The sequence below is a fragment of the Panthera onca genome, chromosome C1 (genome assembly GCF_046562875.1).
Source record: "Panthera onca isolate mPanOnc1 chromosome C1, mPanOnc1 haplotype 2, whole genome shotgun sequence".
NCBI classification, from domain to species: domain Eukaryota; kingdom Metazoa; phylum Chordata; class Mammalia; order Carnivora; family Felidae; genus Panthera; species Panthera onca.
This window is the reverse complement of record NC_138346.1, coordinates 138,236,250-138,257,036: the sequence shown is the minus strand read 5'-3', so window position 1 is coordinate 138,257,036 and position 20,787 is coordinate 138,236,250. Positions and strand designations below refer to the sequence as shown.

Sequence of the window (20,787 nt, the reverse complement as noted above, 5' to 3'; positions counted from 1 at the left end):
TCTTAACCAACCTTTCTGCTGATAGGTCATCCCTTCTGGTTCCACTGTCTTCTCATAAGAAAAAAAGAACCCTCAATGATAAGGAAGCTAACTTTCAAGACAAAGTTTTCTTTCTTTTTGCTAACAAAGCTAAAGAAACACACCTTATATTCAGGGAAGTGTTTTTTTCCAATTCAACTTAAACCCTGACTAGATAACTACATTCCACTCTAATTAACAATAAAATTGGTATTTAAAAAAATGCCACTTAACCATTATAAAATTTCAAGCTAAAGAGCAAAATAAAAGAGGGCTGATGGCTGACAATTACAAATGAGTTTAATTTGTGTGTCACGTGGACATGGAGAAAGCTGTGATCAGTCTGAAATAAATAATTAAAGCAAAACTCTGCTGTTACAGCCTAAGGAAATCAAAAGTTAACACTTTTCTTCTTTTTAGTCAATTAACATTTTATTACATATTTCTGCCTGGAGACTAAATCTCTGGCAATACTGGTCTATGTGTGGAATGCAACACCAAGAAAACACATACACACAGAGAGAGAACCCAATATGTGATAAAACTCAACATGATGCCTTGGCCCTGCCCACTTTCATCACAGTAGATTACAGCATGTAGTAAAGACTGCTTTCTTAATGAGATGACATGCACTTCTCTTAATGAAATAACCAGATTATAGAACTTTGCAAGACATGTAATCATTAATATCCTCTTCAACATTATCAGTGCTATTGTTACTTGTACCAGTCCTTGCTGACCTCTTCTGTCTCATCACTTCACACTTAGCCTCACATTCTATGCTTCAGCCCTGCAGACTCAAACTGTTTCAGTACCTGAGGTTCAGGTACTCAAGTCTTCCCAATATGTGTTTTCCATTCTGGTGGGAACCCTCTTCTTTGTCTTTCCCTCCTCCATCTGTATTTTCAACTTCCATTCTGCTTCCTCAGGGAGGCCAAGCTTGAATCCTGATACTGAATTCTATACTTTAGCTATAACTCCCATGGTTGCCTGCACAGGCAACACCTGATTGTGAATGACTTTAATGCCTGTGAGAAAGACTGTAAGTTGTCAGGACAAGAAAAGGGTTTCTCCCTCTCCCCACCACTTTTCACAGTGGCAGACACATAGTAGGTCTGCCATTAATACTTCATAATCAATGAAACCATACAAGGCAGATTCCAAGAAATACTTATACTATGTGACTCTTAAAATTAGGCAGAATAACTGATCTCCTGTATTGTAGTACAGATATAGAAAATGTGACACATTAATTCTTCTTTTAATGTTTATTTTAATGTTTAATGTCAGTGCAGAGTCTGACATGGGGCTTGATCCCAAAGACCATGAGATCATGACCTGAGCCCAAATCAAGAGTCAGATGCTCAACTGACTGAGCCACCCAGGTGCCCCACATTAATTCTTTAAGAGGGTTCACCTATGAAAAGTAACTTTTTTCCAACCATTGGATTAATGTCTAACAATGTTCAGGAGATACTTTTCATAGTTCATAGTTCATATATAGACAATGAAAATTAATCAATGATCATATTTTAATTACTGATTCAGGGTATACTTTGTATTCTTAAAGAAACTGAGATTGCCCAAAAATCTTTTTAAATCCATAACTAGATTTTAACACTTACAGCAAAAATGCCTTCCTATAAGCAACAGACTACTATTTTAAAATAATTACTGGTTATGTGTCAGAAGAACCCACCCCAATTCCAAAATTACAAGGTCTACATATGTCTAAATTACCACAAAGCAAGATTTTAGGCTCAGAATCCCTATTCTACTTAAATTTTTTATACTTTGACAAAGGATTTTCAATCAAATGTCACAGTATATTTTTCCCTCTATAAAATTTTTCCTTCTGCTGAACTTTAAACTTGCATTTTTTAAAGGATCAGTTTCTTCAAATCAATGTCTATTCTAACATATACACACAAAATTAATTACTAAACTTATACAGTGATGTCTTCTAATCTTTGTTAGAGATATGGAAGAGACTTTCCAATAAAGACCACTTAAAATATTCTTATTTTAAAACAAACTTATTTTTTCTAATTCATTACAATGTGCTCAATACATTTAGCAGGGTAATTGTCCTTAAAATATAAACAATAAAACAGTATCAGATTAATGATTCCAAATCTCCAGTAATACATGTGTGGTAGCATTACTAGGAAGTTAATGTAATGACCAGAGAAACCTACTCAGTCAGCTAGCCTGGAGTTCTGGGACCATCAGTGCCATCCAAATCCATGAGTCCCTATGGCAGGTCGCCAATTGCTACCCAAGTTTAAACATTCATAAGGACATCTACAGGTCCTGACAGGCTGGTATCCCCAGGACAGTATAAGCCCTTTGATTGGCAGCTGTTATCGGGGCCAGTACAACAGTGAGGTAAGTGAGGCATCCATGGCACAAAATTTAAGGAGGTACTCACTTGCACGGTCTTGCAAGTATACTATCTCAGTTTCCCAAAATGGAGTTCTAACTGGCCTTGCCTGTCTTAACCCTTCTTCCTTACTTTCTCTGACCCAAAATAGAAACTTACTCCACCTTCTCTCCCCACTTCCAACACACCTCATTTGAGAACCTGCTGGATGGAGGAGACGATCATGAATTCTGTTAGATCCAAATTCAAAATCAGACTTTATGGGATGGGGAAGTTTTACTATAATTCCTTCTCCTTCCTCCTAAAATGTGCACATGTTAAGCAGAGAGGCCACTAGTTTTGATTTCTTGAAGAAAAAGATGTAACAACAGAAAGCAATAAGACCAAGAGAGCTTCTGTGAGACTTAAGATTTCAGAAGTCAGATTTTCAAGGAATCTGAAAGAACTTGAGTGATTGACAATGGATTTAAGAGGAAATGAGTAATGAGTTAAAAGTAAATTTTCTTCTCCACTCCTACCTTCCTATCTAAACTATATAAATATTTTAAGAATGGAAAGATAAGATGAGGATACATAAAAAAAGGAGGGGCCCAGAAATATTGGTAGATTCACAGAAAAAAAGATCATTGCCAAGCTACTCAGGCTGGCAAATACTAGTCATGCACACGGAAATCATGAGCTCGAGAACCTATCAGATGAAGCCCCGGGAAGAGGTGACTGAACTATGGAAGTTTCCTGAGCCCCAATGCTGAATGACTGTCATGTATTCACGAGGGGCTTAAAAGTAGTACACAGGCAGGGAATAAAAAGGGATCTCATGAAAGGGAATGAGGGATAAATTCTACATCCCCCATGATGGTTAGTAAAGGAAACATATAATGAAGAATCAGCTGGGCTCACCACATCTACCACACTTGTCACCAAATCCCAGGGAAGTCAGATGTTAGCCCAGAGAAATAAGGAGGGGCAGGGGGAGCAGAGGGGTAAAAATTCTAAAAGTGACAATGACTAAGTTTCTACTCTTAGAAAAGCTCAAAATAGAATTTAAGTTTGGTTACAGAAAAATAAAGGAGGTTATAATTCCTGTATGCCTGAGTTTCTAGTGTGATACTTGTGTTCTCTATACAATGCGTTTTTCACTTATTGAAGAAGGCATTAAGTTGCAAAGAATCTTGGTTTGGGTTATTTTATTTTTATTTTTTTTATTTCAGAAACCCCTTCAGGCACTGAGTCTATTTTCAGAAGAATGCTATTGTCAGCAATCAGGAAAGCAAGCTCAAGCTTGAGAAGTTGTTTTAAAATATGGTGTAAGAAGAGGAGAGAGTAGAACAGGAATTACTTTCTTACTGTGAATGTGGTCAAAAATTCATTTAACTTTGGAGCTTAAAAAAAGGAATTCATATTGTGAATTTGCTATATATCACCATTGGGACCTGCATTCTATGTCAAGTTAACAGAATCAGGTAGCTGGGTTATCAAAGCAAGAATAATTCCACCTTCCTTTTCTGAATGAGGTTGAGCGATTATTAACTATGTGGATTTTATTTCTTAATAGTCATGTAAGCTTGAGAAGGAAAAATGGACCCCAGCACATAAAGCAAATCATAAGGATAATTTCCAAAGTACAAAAAATAACCACATTTGGAAATCAAGTATTAGAAGAAAAGCACAATGACCTGTCCTTCCTTGTAGGAACTCTCTCACTTCTTTCATGGCTCTCATCTCACCCCACATGGTGTTTTTAGATAAATTCTCATCTCTGCCTGCCCTTGCCATGCTGGTATTCAGTGTCATGCTAAGCCACACTGTGGCCTGAGGCAAAAGGAAAGAGGTATGGTTTTATATACATGTTTTACATATTCTTGGATTATTTATCTTGTTTACTGAGTCTTTCAGTGTCCCTTACGTTTTGTACCTCAAGCCAGTACCTCACTTGTCTCTCCTAATCCCACCCACAGTTCTCAAAGATCTAAGCTCCAAACTCTTCCCACTCTCTATACTTCCTGGGAAACTCTATCTACAGGCTTTATACCCACATATACTCTGATGACTCAAAACTTTTCATCTTCATTCCTGACTCCTTTACTGAGCTACAACTTTTGAACTAAATAGGATATACCCAGGTACAAGAAACAAAAGATCACAAACTGAATTCACTATTCTCCTCAGTTTTATCTTATAAACAACTAAATGTACACATAAACTCTCAAGTCATATTTATTTTACCTCCTGTTATGGACTGAATATTTGTGTCCCCTCAAAATTCATATATTGGAATCCTAACACCCAATGTGATGATATTATGAGATAGGAAGTGATTAGGTCATGAAAGCTGAGTCCTCATGAATGGGATTAGTGCCTTTATAAAAGGGACCCAGGAACGCTCTCATCTCTTCTGCTATTTGAAGACACAGCAAGAAAACGGCCATTCACGAAGCTGGCAGCAGGCCCTCACCAGATACCAAATCTGCCAATGCCCTGATCTTGGACCTCCCAGCCCACAGAAGCATGAGAAATAAATGTTTGTTGTTTAAGCCATCCAGTCTATGGTATTTTTTGCTATAGTAGCCCAAGCAAACTGAGATAATCCTAAATACATTCAAATGTATCTTCTCTCCTACATACCCACTGCCCCATATTCTATTGTCTTCTAGCCTTCTACACAAGTCTGAACTTTACCTCCCATTTTCCTTATTAAATCCATCTTCCCCTATGAAAGTTAGACTAATTCAGCCAAAGGCAAATTTGACTGAATTACACTGATAATTAGAACTCCTTAATAGGGGCGCCTGGGTGGCGCAGTCGGTTAAGCGTCCGACTTCAGCCAGGTCACGATCTCGCGGTCCGTGAGTTCGAGCCCCGCGTCAGGCTCTGGGCTGATGGCTCGGAGCCTGGAGCCTGTTTCCGATTCTGTGTCTCCCTCTCTCTCTGCCCCTCCCCCGTTCATGCTATGTCTCTCTCTGTCCCAAAAATAAATAAATAAAAAAAAAAAAAAAAAAAAAACTCCTTAATAGTTCTTCCTTTGAAAGAGTACTATTGTTATTTGTTGATATTTCTGTCTTCTTCAAAAGAATGTGAGACCTTCTTGGCAAGGCCTATGCCAGTCAAATTCATCTTCATTTTACTGTAGTAAGTGGCACAATGGCTGGCCCATTTTATAAACAGGCAATGAATGCAAAAACAAACAAAAAGTAGTGACTAAAACTGGGAACCTCATCCAGGAAAAAAATAATGATTTATCAAAACCTACACATTACTGTAGTCATTTCCTAGAATGAAAAAAAAAAGTCAATGATTTATTTTTATTTACTTATTCAAACAATTTTACTTAAAAAGATCTGGTGCCAGATTACATGAGTGCAACCTCTGGTTCCACCATGCAGTAGTGGAATCCTGGACAGGTTTCTTAAATTTCCCTGTGCTTCAGTTCCCTTATCTATGAATGGAAATAAAATACAGTACCCTCCTCATAGGATGGCTCTGAGGATTAAATGAGCTAGTTCATTAAAAGCACTTTAGACAGATTTGCAATTAGCAAATTCTTACTATATACTATGGCTTATTATTATTTTTTTACTGTGAGCACTTACTATGAGTCACATGTTTAAAACAAAGTAGCTAAAGTTCTTAAAAATGTCTAATAATTGGATGTCTTCAACTACCTTCTCTTTTTATTTTCACCCAGTTTTCTGATTTGTAACATTTTCAGGTCTTCAAATATTGCTAATGGAAAATGAGTGCAAAATATTTATGCAATTACGACAGTTCAGCATTTTCAAAAATGGCAAAAATAAACAGCAGTTATGGAACACCTGCTTAAAAGATACTGGAAATAACTGCTTCGTGCTTCATTAACCAGTATAAACACATTTGCCAGTTTAAATCCCCTACTGAATTCAGAATTTCCAATTAGTACTAGAATGGTATCAAACTGCCAAGGGAAGAAATTCCTGGGGAAAAAATTTCAGAACTGCCATTCGCAGAGCACTTTTACAGGTCAAACAAATGCCTATCTTCTAAGAAGCCTATAAATTTGTTTGTTAAAACTAAATTTGCACCTATTTTAATAAACAATTTAGACTGGAATTTATAATTTATTCATCTTTGAATGGCATTCAATACAGTGCCTGAAATATGGTTGTTTCCAGAACCAAAATGGACAAAGATAACCAGATATGAACAGAAGGTAATACAATGGCTCAAGAGAAACTTCTTCCCTGGGAATTCAAAGAGACCCAACCCACAACCCTAATGCACATATGCAAAGAGTGGTAAGTCAGTGATTATCTGAACTAAATCAAAACAGAAAATTATAAAGCCAAAGCAAAATAGTTAGTAAATAAAAAAAAGCATAAATAAATAAAACCTTTGTATTTGGTGGTCGGGAAGTTAGCTGAAAATGATCTCTTTGGCTATCTTCAGAAATGATATTAAGATTACTGGTAAAAAAAAATGTGACAACCAATACAATCCATCTTTTCCTTAATTCTGATGATTCTACTTTCTAATAATCTTACTTGTCTTTTCTTTTTTTTTTTTTTTTTTTATAAATTTTTTTTTTTCAACGTTTTTTATTTTTATTTTTGGGACAGAGAGAGACAGAGCATGAACGGGGGAGGGGCAGAGAGAGAGGGAGACACAGAATCGGAAACAGGCTCCAGGCTCCGAGCCATCAGCCCAGAGCCTGACGCGGGGCTCGAACTCACGGACCGCGAGATCGTGACCTGGCTGAAGTCAGACGCTTAACCGACTGCGCCACCCAGGCACCCCCCTTACTTGTCTTTTCTAAGGAAGCCAGGTGATATACTAAAAAGGATGTACTAGACCCAGATGACCTGATTTCTAGATCTGACTGCAACACTGAGTAATTTTAATATGCTTAAGTAAATCATTTAACATTTTCAGCATAGTCCTCATCAGTAAAACAAGGAGACAAATCTGAATTGTCTATTTACATTATGGTAAAAACCAAATGTAATATGCAAAGGTACTCTGGAAACTGTATAGCACTATATAAGAAAACATGTAATCCTTATGTCCAGTATATAAATAATATGTGACAAAAGGATCCTATTCATTCATGCATTCATTCGGCAGATATTTACTAAGCACCAACTCTTCTAGAAGCTGGGAACACAGCTTATGCAACGGAACACATGATGAACAAAACACAAAAATCCCTGCCCTCCTACACTTTATATTCCAGCAGAAAAGGGCAGAAAATAAACAAAATTAGCAAGTAAAAAGTGATGAGTGCTAGAAGAAAAATTAAGCAGAGAAGTCTAAGGGGAGCTCAAAAGGGGGGCAGGTTAGAGTTTTAAATAGAGTGGCCGGAGAAGGCCTTGCTGAAGTGGCAATTGTACAAAGGAAATTGTGAAAACTCCAAGTGAGCTGTAAAACCACTGAAAGATTCTGAACACAGGAATTTTAAACAGGTTTGTGTATATTAATTAAAGATTCTACCAGGAAAGGCATAAGCATGGAAACTATTTCAAGGCTATTGAAATAAACCAGATGAGAGATGAGAGATAATGGTGCTGGCTTAGAAAGGTTGATAGTGGTGAAGGAGGTAAGAGGTAATAAGATTTGGATACAGACAGAAATTAAAGTGAGGAGAGAAAAATGAGACCACCAACATAATAAGCCTTACGGAGAGACAGAAAGATCTAAGCTCTGAGCATTCTAATATTTAGGGGTGAGAAGATGAGGAATAACCAACAATGAAGCCAAGGAGATGCTAATAATGAAAGAAGAAAACCAAGGAGTTTGATGTTCTATACGCCAAGTGAAAAAAATATTTTAGGAACAAGAGAGTGACGCTGTATCAAGTGCTGCTGATGCGAGCCAAGATTTCACCCTTTGTTTACCAATTTCAATTCATTTTTCCTAAAAGCAAATTTGAAACAGGGATTTGGGTGCAGGTGATTTATGGAGTGAGGGCTATTCAGGAAAAGTACAAGAGGCATAAAGCAGGGTAGGAAGGAGGGAAACTTTCAAAGCAAGGACGCAGTCAGTGGTACCTTCTAGTCATAGCCAAAGCAATAGAGCAAGGCTTAGGAGCATAACAGCCCACGAGAGTTGTCCCTGCCTTGAAGCAAGTGGGCTAGCTTCCTTCAGGATCCTGTCTTCGTCTTTAGTTTTCAGAAATTCAATTATGACATATCTTACTATGGTTTTCTTTGGGTTTCACACAGGTTTTTTGAATTTGTAGGTTTATGTCTCTTTCCCAATTTGGAAAGTTTTTAGTCATTATTTCCTTTTTGAGTATTTTTCAGCCCTGCCCTCTTTCTTTTCTTCCTCTGGATAGTGAGAGAAGTCATTGACATCACAGAGGGTAAGTGGGGATGTGGGCCCTTTCAGTTACTGGCTAGCTAATGGGGATGAAAGTACTGGCTCCCTATTCTTTCACCCAGCAGAGGTGTGTGGGCATCTCATTATCTCATTACAGAATGGAAGTCTAGGCTCTCTTCTCAGCCTTTACGCAATACATAGGGATAGGGCCACAGTTTTTCTTGATGTGTTTGGGTAGAGTAGACAACTTACGGTCTGAAGGTTTTCTGTCTTGCTAGGCTGTTTTTTCCCTGGTATTTTGGCTAGAGAGAGCAGACTTTTGTTAGGATTTGTGTGTGTGTGTGTGTGTGTGTGTGTGTGTGTGTGTGTGTGCGCACCTGTGTGTGTGAAGTTAGTGTTGCCAGTTCTCTAAATTCTTTAGTCCCAAGACTGAGATATTTCTTCATTTTCTTCATTTATTTTAGGATTTCTAGTTTTTCCAAGACACATGTTTTTTATTTAGTTTTATTTTTAATTATTTAATTAATTTAAGTAAGCTCTATACCCAATATGGGGCTTGAACTCATGACCTCAAGATCAAGATTCTCATGCCAGCCAGGTGCTCCCCCAAGACTGGGAAAAATGCAGAAAAAGAAAAACCCTAGGAACTCACCACTATTTCATTCTTTAGGTTCCATTTCTCTAGCTACTTGGTCTTCTCTCTACCTTTCAAAGTCTTATGTTTGTTTATATACATATAAGGCTTTTGAATTTAGAGGAGTGACTATAAAACACAAATATGAAAATTTGTAAAGTAAAAAATAAATCAGGGGCGCCTGGGTGGCTCAGTCAGTTGAGCATCTGACTCTTGGTTTTGGCTTAGGGTCATGGGACCTCAGGGTCATGGGAACTCAGGGTCATGGGATGGAGCCCCATGTTGAACTCCACACTGAGCATGAAGTCTGCTTAAGATTCTCTCTCTCTCCTTCTGTCCCTCTCCCCCCTCACTCTCTCTCTCTAAAATAATAAAAAAAGAAAAGAAAAGAAGAAAAGAAAAGAATCTTTTGGTTATACTTTTAATCAATTCTTCATGCAAACACATAAGAACAATAATGAAAAGGAAAGGAGCCACATTCTTTAACTGCACTGAGAATAACTTTCAAACCTTCGCTCCATATTTCCACTTTGGGAATGAATTTCACTGTGTTTTGTTAATATAGGTGTGTCAAATAGAATTTTCAAAATGGTATACATCCAGAGCAATAAATCTGATCTTATAGATTAAGATTATTTTAACATGAATTTAAAGCTTTCATTTTTCTACTAATACTTGATTATATAAAACTTGAAATATACAAAAGTGCAAAGAAAACAAAGGTAATCACTATTAACATTCCATTATATTTTCTTTTTTTCTTTGTGAATATATGTCTAGGTGAATATGTGTGTATAAGTGCACACAATCATTCTTAAATATAATGTTTCATGCCTTTTCCTTATAATATATATTGTAAGTATTTTTCCAGATAATTATTTTAAAAATAATTTCCATGATTGCACAACTTACTGCTGAATGGATCTGCCCTGATTTATTTAACCACAACTCAATGCTTGGAATTCAGTGGGTTTTCCCCACATTTTTCTCTACCAAATAAATAATGTTGGAAAAAGCTTCTTTCTACTTAATTCTTTATCTACATTCCTAATTCTTTGTTTAGGATAGTTTACTACAAGATAAATTATTGGATGTAAGTGTTTGATAATTTAAAAATATTGTTATGGACTGAACCATATCCCCCACAAATTTATATGCTAGAGTCCTAACCCCTAGTACCTGAGAATGTAATTGTATTTGGAGACAGTCTTTACAGAGATGACTGAATTAAAATGAGCTCATTAAGAGGGGGCCCTAATCTAGTATTAGTGTCATTATAAGAGGAAATTTGGATACAGGCACACACAGAGGGAAGACTATAACAAAGACACAAGGGAAAACCAAGAGAGAGGACTCAGAAGAAAACAACCCTGCTGACACCTTGATCTCAGATTCCTAGCCTCCAGAACATTGAGAATTTCTGTTCTTTAGGCCACCCAGTCAGTGGTACTTGGTTATGGCAGCCCTAGCAAACTAAGACAGGTGTTGATGAATATTGCCAAAGATACTGTCAAATTGCTTCTCTCAGAATTTGTGCCAATACATTTAATGGAGAAGACCCACCTCACTGAATCTTTACCAATTATTAAAAAATATGATAAAATGAGACACTCAATTTACAGGATAACATTTTGGAATAAAATGCTAATTTCATAAAATAATAATAAAATGATAAGAAAGCCTCTCTTTCTAAATAAAACTCTGACCATAAATAGTTTAATAATATATAAATGAGACCCTAGAGAAGTCATTTAACTTATCAGGGTTAAAGTTCTCATACCTTTAAAATGATTTAGACTTGATAATCTTTAAGGGCTTTCTACATTTGAAATTTACATGACTCTTTTTTCAGTGCCCTGCAATTATTCATACTGTAATATAAGATCTTAGAGTCAGTCTATCCTTTGATATAATTTAGACCACACTAGTCTTCTTCCAGAGACCTCATGATATTAGAAAGCAAATTCACCAAACTGGTACAAGGAAAACTGAACTCCAACCCAGCTTTGCTATTAAGTGGCTACATAATCATCTCAAGTCACATCATTTCTTTGTATTTCTATTTCTTCTTTTCATTCAAAAACCTTTCCTGGATGTCCAATGACAAAAATTTTTGAATCAGATGTATACATACACAATGAGCACATGCCCTCAATTTCCATCATCAAAGAGTTCATATGTAAGGAAGAAAGAAGTACATAAACTAAAATCATTGTATTAGACAGTATAAGCAAAGCACCAAAGAAGCCAATGTTAAATAAGCTAATACAAATAATTGTTTAAATAAATGATTTGAGAAAACTCATTTGGGGGAAACTAATTTTGGGAAATTGGGTAAAAAGGAAATTGATTTCCAATTTTAAAAATGTATGCCTCCTAAAGTCGTATTTTAAATATTGCCTTAGAGTTTGTACTTAATCCCCATTTATGGCCTCAAAGTGCCAGCCCTGTGATAACCTCATAGAATCAGTTAAATAACATTTCAGCAATCAGTAATCTCAGACATTTTTCTCCTGTACCTCACTTGGAAATATTAAATGTTTATAGTATTCCCCAAATATTGCTCATATGTTCCCCAAAACCACATCATACAATAGCTTGTATATGCCAGTGTACTCTTCTTCAGCTAAATTATATCTGTAATATGGAAACTCTTCTGTATCATTTTATTGTTACACAAAACAATTTTCAAGGATTTTAATTTAATTTTTTTCATCATAATAATTGTACTCTTAAATCCCCAACACCTATTTCATCCATTCCCCTCACCCACTTCCTCTGTGGTAACCATCAATTTGTTCTCTATAGTTAAGAATCTGTTTCTTAATGTGCTTCTTTTTTCTTCTTTTGATTATTTGTTTTCTTAAATTCCACATATGAGTGAGATCACATGGCCTTTGTCTTCCTCTGACTGACTTATTTGCTTAGCATTATACTCTCTATATTCCATTGTGTGTGTGTGTGTGTGTGTATGTGTGTATATATATCTATATCTATATCTATATCTATATCTATATATATATATATATAGATATATAGATATATATACTACATCATCTTTATCCACTCCTCTATCAGTGGACACCTGGGGAAGGGGGCTTCCATAGTTTGACTATTGTAAATAATACAGCAACAAACATAGGGGTGCATGTGTCTTTTCAAATTAGTGTTTTTGTATTCTTTGGGTAAATACCCAGTAGTGGAATTACTGGATCATATAGTAATTTTATTTTTAATTTTTTGAGAAACCTCCATACTATTTTCCACAGTGGCTGCACCAGTTTGCATTCCACCAATAGTGTAAGAGAGTTCCTTTTTCTCCACAGCCTCACCAACACTTATTGTTCCTTGTGTTTTTGATTTTACAAAAGAATTTTAAGAGAAGGTTTACGGATTTTTAAGAAAATAAATTTTGGCACCACACTAAACATATAATTTCTTAGTTGTTTCAATAGATTTTCAAGCAGTAAAATTAAAAACATTTTTGAGATTATTCAAATAAAAAATATCTAAAGTATGAAAAAATTACAGCTGTACTTTACACATATTTAATTGTATTTCTAAGTATATGTAAAATCTTGTTCTACAATGTATAGGATGAGATTATTTTCCATGTGAAACAATCTATCAGTGGTACTTACAGAGCAGTTTTTATCAGTATTTCTTTTCCAATGTTTCTTGTCTACTTTCTTGGCTGAAGTGGAACGCAGCGCTGCATGAGTTTGTGTTCGAGGATTTAGAGCCAGGATACTCTGAAGACAGTATAAACAACATATAAACATCTATGTTGGCATATAAAAAAAATCAAAATTTTATTTTAAGATTACTCACCACTCACTCCAAAGACTTATACTGAACATGTTGTTTTCTCCTTCTACTATTGTAATTCCACCATAAGCTTATCTAAAGTAATCATTTGCTAGGTGATATACTCACTGATTTTATAAGAATACTTATTGATCACAATATGAAGGATTTAAAAATCACATAAACCATACTGAAGACTCTTTAAGATAAATTTTATACATAGTATTTTTAGATGAGAATGAAATCATAAAAGATGCAGATTTTATTTGAGCGTGTAATAACAACACTCCCCATTTTAAGTTTTTAGAATTTACCAATTGCTTTCACATGCATTACCTAATTTAATTTAATAATAGCTACTATTATTTCAAAATTTTGGATAAGCAAATACATTCAAGGTGCTTAAGTAACCTATTTGAGATCTCACAATTAATATACTAAAGGGACTGAATTAGAACTCAGTTCTTCTCTGTATTAAGCTTACATTCAAATTTACCCAAAAAAAGACTATGTTTTACCGTGACTTTGTGATATACAAAAGCAGAAGAGAAAACCTTTTTAACTATGTATGCAAATAAATTAAATGTCACCTGAAAAACTCAATAAAGAATTAATTTCAAAGTACTGTCTTAAGAGAGTATTTAAAAGAAAACCACCAGAGGTCTTCCAAAATGATAGCACGAAGACTTCTTTAGATCAATTCCCCAACAAAATGTAACTGATAAAAATTAGTAAAAATAAAAATCCTTCAAAGTCTCCAGAAATCATCTGAAAGTCAAATAGCAAATGAAGAAACATTTGCTCAAGAAAAATCTACTAAGAATTGGTAAAAACAGTGAAGGTCTATGGCATTTGAAGAATGGCCTGCCCACCCCTCCACCATGCCACAGCTCAGTAAACAGAAATTCTACCTCAGGTGAGTGCAACCAAGAACACAAAGGTCCATCTGCCCCCAGCTTCCAGTTGAGTGTATGGTATTTCCCAGAGAAGGGCAGACTATTAGCATTTCTCATTCCCCCACCCCCCCCCCCAACCCACTATGCAGCAACTAAACTCCAGAGAGTGCAGCTGAGAAGGCAGGAGCTCCCTTGCTTCACCTAGTCCCCACTCATAGAGCAGAGGTTCTACCTCACATGCAGCAAACATGCCAATTACATGGAGAACTAATCACCTTCACCTTAATTTATTCAAGGTTTGGAGTTAATATACCAGGAGAAGCAAACTGAGATCAGAAGGTACTGCCTACACCAGTGCTCTGCTCACAACACAGGAGTGTCAATCTGGGAAAAGCAAGCCACTAAACCACCCCTAGCTCTGTAGCTGTGGCTCAGGGATTTTTTTTGCAGGGGAAGAGGCAAGTCATAAGAACAGGCAGCTCCCCCTAAAACAACTGACTTTATTAGAATTAGTACGTGGGGAAGTTCAAGCCTATGGCTATTTTCAAAAACAGTAAATAGTTTGATGGCAAACAATTAAGAGGAGGGTGATAGCTTCATGAGAGCAATAAACTAAATCATAAGGCAGACAGTTTACCAGAGAGAACCAGGGAAAGAAATAGCTAAGAACAGCTCCCCTAGGATCACAAGAAACCTCAAAGACTCACTTCAAAAACTATTCCTGCAAGGCACCCAAATTTAATTGACTCATACTGTGCAGTAATTTACATTCCAGGACATTGTCAAAAATAATAGAGCAATCAGACAGCAATCAGTAGAAACCAAGAGCTGGGTGTAATACCAACAGAAGTGGGCAGTTTTAAAAAAAAATAGGGGAAAAGGCAAATAAAGCCCTGATAAAACCATTAGCATCCCAGAGTTATTGTGCATACGCCCAAGACTTCACTTTATGCAAATACAATCAGAGGTTCACGTCTTGGGAGAAATAGAGTTCCCTAAAATAGTGCATCAAGTCACTAAACAAATAAGCAAACATCAATAAGCCCCATTTTAGGGGAGAAAGGCTACTATCCAGAATTGATACAATATTTTATCTAAAATGTTCAATTTTTAATAAATAAAAAAAGTTATAAGATGTTAAAAAAACAGGATTGTGTGACCCACACAAGAAAAAAAGTAAACAGAATCTGCCTTCCAAAGGGCACAGGTATCAGATTCAACACAAAGACAAAGCTTTATCTGTGGTATACTCTACCCAAGAACAGCAGAATCCACACTCTTCTCAGATGTACCCAAAACATTCTCTAGGACAGATCATATGCTAAACCATAAAAGAAGCCTCAATAAATTTTAAAATCATATGAAGTAGTTCTTCAAGCATAATGGAATTTTTATCAATAACAGAAAAAATTGGGGAAATTAACAAACAACATAGATGAACATAAATATTATGCTGAAAGAAGCCAGTTACAAAATATCACATATCATATGATTTCATTTATATATAATGTCCAGAATAGGCAAATATATAGAGACAGAAAGTAGGCTGTGCTTACCAGGGGTTGGAGGATTAAGGAGAAATGGAATGACTGCCAAAGGGTACATGGTTTCTTTCTGGGCTGATGAAATTGGCAGTGGTGATAGAAACACAACTATCAATACACTAACAGCTTTTGAATTCTATACTTTGTATGAGTGAATTGTGTGGTATGTGAATTATACCTCAATAAAGCTGCTATCAAGTAAGTAAATAAATAATCACCAAATACTACATTCAGCAGGTTTCACTGTGTGCTGTATTCACTCTATTAAACATCCCTGGGACTTACTTTATTAGCCCAAAATAAGTGAAAATTATTTTTAGTAATTCCTATACATGATGAACATGAGATTTCTTCAAAATTTACCAATTTAGATGTCTCTGTCTTCTGGATAACAAACACCAAATATAGCGATGAGTTTTAAATGGTTTATTCCTTATGATGAAATAATGCCAAAACAACATATTAATAAGAGCCAACATTTAAAAATATAACCTCATTTCTATACAAAAAAAGTTGAAAATACTTTCCTATTATACAATAAATGTGGTTTTTTGTGTAGTTATTCAAGCTTGAACCATTACTAATCTCATACATTAATTCAAACTGATAAATAAGAAGATGACATTTTTTAAAGGTAGTTATTGTGACCAACATTTAAAGAAAAAAAAAACACTGGGTAACAGGCAATATGGGTCCATTTATTTTAGTTTTTATTTCACAATCCATATTGTGATAAATGATTATGTTTATCTATGTCAGCATAGTAATGTAATTTTTAAGAATAAACATTCTGAATGCAATTTATTGGCTGCTTATCACAGTAACTTTTCTTTTATATAGCATGAGTAGAAAGTATAACATAACATGACATATTGGGTTAACCTTTTACAGAAAGGCAGTGAGCTGAATTCAATGGATCTTGGGTAAAAATAAATTGGATTGTGGAGAATGGTTACCAAGAATTTGACTTAATGTCCCAAATGAAAAGTGATACAACATAAAAATTCAAAATATAAGTGGTTGAAGGCTGTTAAAAACAATTTTCCAAAGCAAAGACATTTTAAAACTAAAAGTCAATATCATCAACAACTGAATAGCTGGCAGAATAATCCAGGAGAGTTCTAAATTGCATTCATCCTAAGAAATGATCAAAAACAGATCCTAACAAGGTCACAGGGCTCCCTCTCCCATAAATTCAGAATTTTAAGAGGCCTACTATGCCTTTCAGATATGGGGTATATTACTTATAAGGGGGATTTTCTCCCACACAAAGGATCTGACCTTTGGTTTTTCCAATCATTTTTAGTAACACAATAAAACTGTACTAGTGATTCTAAAGGCAAAAAACAAAACAAGACAAAAAAAAAAAAAAAACTAAAAACAAAAAAAACAGAATTTAAGAAAATTTCACTACACTATTTCATTTAGTTTAAGAAATGATAGAATATGATCCAAAGACAGATTTACATGTGAGATCAAAGCAAGGTTATGTGTTGTCACTGTGTTGTCTATCAACACTATGCTGGGAAGCATTGCATACAAACTAGAATTATGCATCTGAAGAGACTTTTTCTTTACTCCTATAGAGGGCACAAAGAGGAGCCCAGATGGACTACAGTCACAGGCCCTCACTTCACAAATAAAAGTATTAAGTCTTAGCTTAAAAATATCAAAACAGCAGTATTATTTGAGCTTGAATTACAACTGTAAGAAGCCACTTGGCCAACACGTCCTCTTTCTAAAAATGTGGCTTTGTTTTATATCACAGTATCAGTTATCTAAACATAATGCATCATTAAGCTTCCCTCACACTTTGCATTTTAAATTATAAACAAATGTTTCCTCTTCAATCCTGGTCATTACTATAATTTTGAGCCATTAACATGTTACACACATACTGACATTTCAGATTTACAGGCTGAACTTGGTAAATTAGATTTTATCTTATTTAAACTATGCTTAAATTTTGTCTTTGATGGCTTTTCCTGAGTCTTCCATAAGTTGTCTCCTACTGCCCATTGCATCAGATAAAAATAAAAAATAAATATAAATAAAAGTAAAAAAATCATGCTTTTCTCTTTTTCATAACTGGCATAAATATCTTCATTTCAATAAAACATTGTATTGTGCTTCCTTTTTTTCCCCAGTAAATATTCTCAACTAACAGGAAAACAGAATTATCTATTGATTAATGCTTTTGTTGAGCATTTGTTGCTTCGTCTAGACACAATCTAACAAATGTTGCTCAATGAAGATCTGAACTTTTCATTACTTACTTGCTTACCAGTCTCTTGCTTATAAGCCCCAATCTCAACCAATTATCTCACCCTTTCCAATGTCCATAATTAGTCATGGTGTAGGGTGAGTTTAAGTAAGTATCTTTAGGAATTTACAAAGGTGTCCTTGGTTCTTGGATAAGCTTAAAACTGCTATGATCAGTCTCATCCTGGGTTGGGAGCAGAAGAGGAGTGAATGCAGCTTCATTCTGCATCCTGTTCCCACACTCAAGATTACTCTGAAGTCTTCTGAAAACCTCAGAAATTCATGCTAAGCAGGCCTAGTAAAGGACTCTCATATTTTTATTATTATTATTATTTTTTTAATGCACTCTGCTCTTTGGCCAACCTTGACATTTCTTTTAGGTTGGAATATCTTTCCAAGTAACTTTTTTTGTTGTTCATTTTACTAGCTCTACACAAAGGCCAATTTTCCTTTTATATACAATGTCTAAGTCACTGCAGTTAATAATCAATGAAGAAAGGAGTCTATGACAGTCCTAAAACTTACAACTTTCATTCCATTAAGTATTCGCTGAGCAATATGCATAGTGTTTGAGGTTAAATTTGGGCTTAGGCCTTAGTTCTACTATTTTTGCTGGTTATTTAACTCTCAATCCCTCTACTTCTTCAACAATAAAATGGTGATTAGTAATGTACCTTCTTCACAGGGTTGTTTTGAGAGTCAAATAAGACGATACATAAAACAGTCTAGAAGGTGCATGCTGTGTTTACTACCTGTCGTCAGTATATGACAGAACTAGATTTTAGGCTCCACTCAACCAATGTATATGCATGCTCTTGTACTGCCAATTTTGAATATATAAAAGGGAATCATTTTTTTAAGTACAGGAATATAGAAAAAGATGAAGGCAACAGGTGAAAAGGTAACTATAAATGAGAGAGTAAGAAAAAAATAAGAGCTGTATCCAGGTGAAACCAAATCATTGGTCCTGAACTTATCTGTTCCCTAAGCTCACAATTTCAAAGACAGACTGCCTGAAAATGCAATATGCTCTTCACAAATTAAAATGGCAGCATGGAAGGGTCATGAAATTCAAATACAGATGTTTTAAATCCATTACATATAAACAGAAATGCAGATATCATTTTATAATACACACAACAGTATATAACTCATGGACCTTTGTCCCAATATGTTTATAGGTGAATTCCCATTACATTTCCTTCCAGAGAAAGGTTGAACCAAAAGTGATAAATTTATAACATCAAAAAACTCATCAACTAGAAATGAATGAACCTCTTCAGAATGCTAGTCATATTGCCTGGGAAATTTGATTCATTTATACTGAGCAAACAGTTAACTCAAATAAAATAGTTTACACATCTTAAAACATCCCATTCATCATGTCACTCTTACTCAACAAAGGAAGGTCAGCCACATGAAGTTCTTGTCTGACTTTGCAAGGCCCAGTATGTGACTCTCCTTTACTTATACACACCACACACGAGGCACCTCAGTGTTCTCTAAATGGAATAAATGTCTTTTTACTGTCTTTCAGAAAAGACTGAGAACTCAAACACAGAACCATTACTTACACATCTGATATTAATCTCACAATTCCTAATATAAAACAGAACATACCAAAGGTGGTGACTAATTCTGACATAGACATTGTATTCTACAAGTCAGCTTGGGCTGCTATAAAACAATCTCATAGACTGAGTAGCTTGAACAACAGATATTTCTTTTTCACAGTTCTAGTGGCTGGGAGTTCCAAGAAAATGCTGACCTATTCTGTTACTAGTGAAAGACCACTTCCTGGCTCACAGAGAGCCACCTACTCTCTTTGTCTTCATAGGACATAGAGAAACAGAGATCTCTCTTGGGTCTCTGCTTACAAATGTACTAATCCCATTATGAGGGCCCCACCCTCATGACCCCATCTAACCTAATTACATCCTAAAGACCCTATCTCCAAATAATATCAACTGAAAGTTAGGGCTTCAACACACAAAATTTAAGGGGGACACAAACATTTAGTCCATAATTGTCATGGAAAAAATTCTACTGTCTGTGGAACTGTGCAAATGTTGTAAATACTGGGCATTAACTTAAAAAATAGCTTTATGTTAAGATTGCAAATGGTACCACATTGAGTTTCCATTTTTATTTAGTCAAGAAGAAACCTTGGGGGTGGGCGGTTGATAGGCAAAATGGATGAAGGAGAGTGGGAGGCACAGGCTCCCAGTTATGAAGTAATTAAGCCACCGGGATGAAAGGTACAGCATAGGGAATAGAGTCAATGGTATTGTAATAGTGTTGTATGGTGACAGATGATGTGCTCACTTATGTTGAGCATAGCATAACATATAGAATTGTGGAATCACTGTTGTACACTTGAAACTAATGTAACATTATATGTCAACTATACTTCAATTAAAAAATGGAAGAAACTTCAGAATAAACAAAAGCAGAATATTATGGCTTGCTTAAATTTTAAAGATAAAATAAAAACAATATTAACAAAGAAATTAACAACAGCCATAGGAATATCAAAGCATTAATAATATATATACTAATTTATATACTCCATATATTTTCATTATAAAAACAGAAAATAAGGTATCATATGCAAACACCTTGTGATATCAAACATATTTTGAAAAATCAGAACCTACATGGTCTCACTGTTCACAAGTTCAAGCACTACACCAGGCTCTGTGCTGACAGCTCAGAGCCTGGAGCCCGCTTCAGATTCTATGTCTCCCTCACTCTCTGCCCCTCCCCCACTCATACTCATACTCTGTCTCTCTCTCTCAAAAACAAACATCTAAAAAAATTTTTTTTAAATCAGAACCTATACTACAGTGATTTTCTTTAAAAATTTCACTACTTTATTCATAAACTGTTTACTTAATATAATGTTACAAAATATCCATCCACTACATATTTAAATAAAAGCCAATACAGTAT

The 20,787-nt window shown here is 35.3% G+C and overlaps 1 protein-coding gene across 2 annotated transcripts in view; it reads right to left on the bottom strand.

Annotated features, from left to right (window-relative positions):
• The window catches only part of DPYD (dihydropyrimidine dehydrogenase), an 853,279-nt gene that overhangs the window by 798,783 nt on the left and 33,709 nt on the right, over positions 1–20,787 (bottom strand). For both annotated transcript variants that reach the window (XM_060626444.3, XM_078451629.2), the window contains exon 2: positions 12,968–13,078. In XM_060626444.3, coding sequence (XP_060482427.2) covers positions 12,968–13,078 — 111 coding nt within the window. The remainder of the gene's footprint in view (positions 1–12,967; positions 13,079–20,787) is intronic.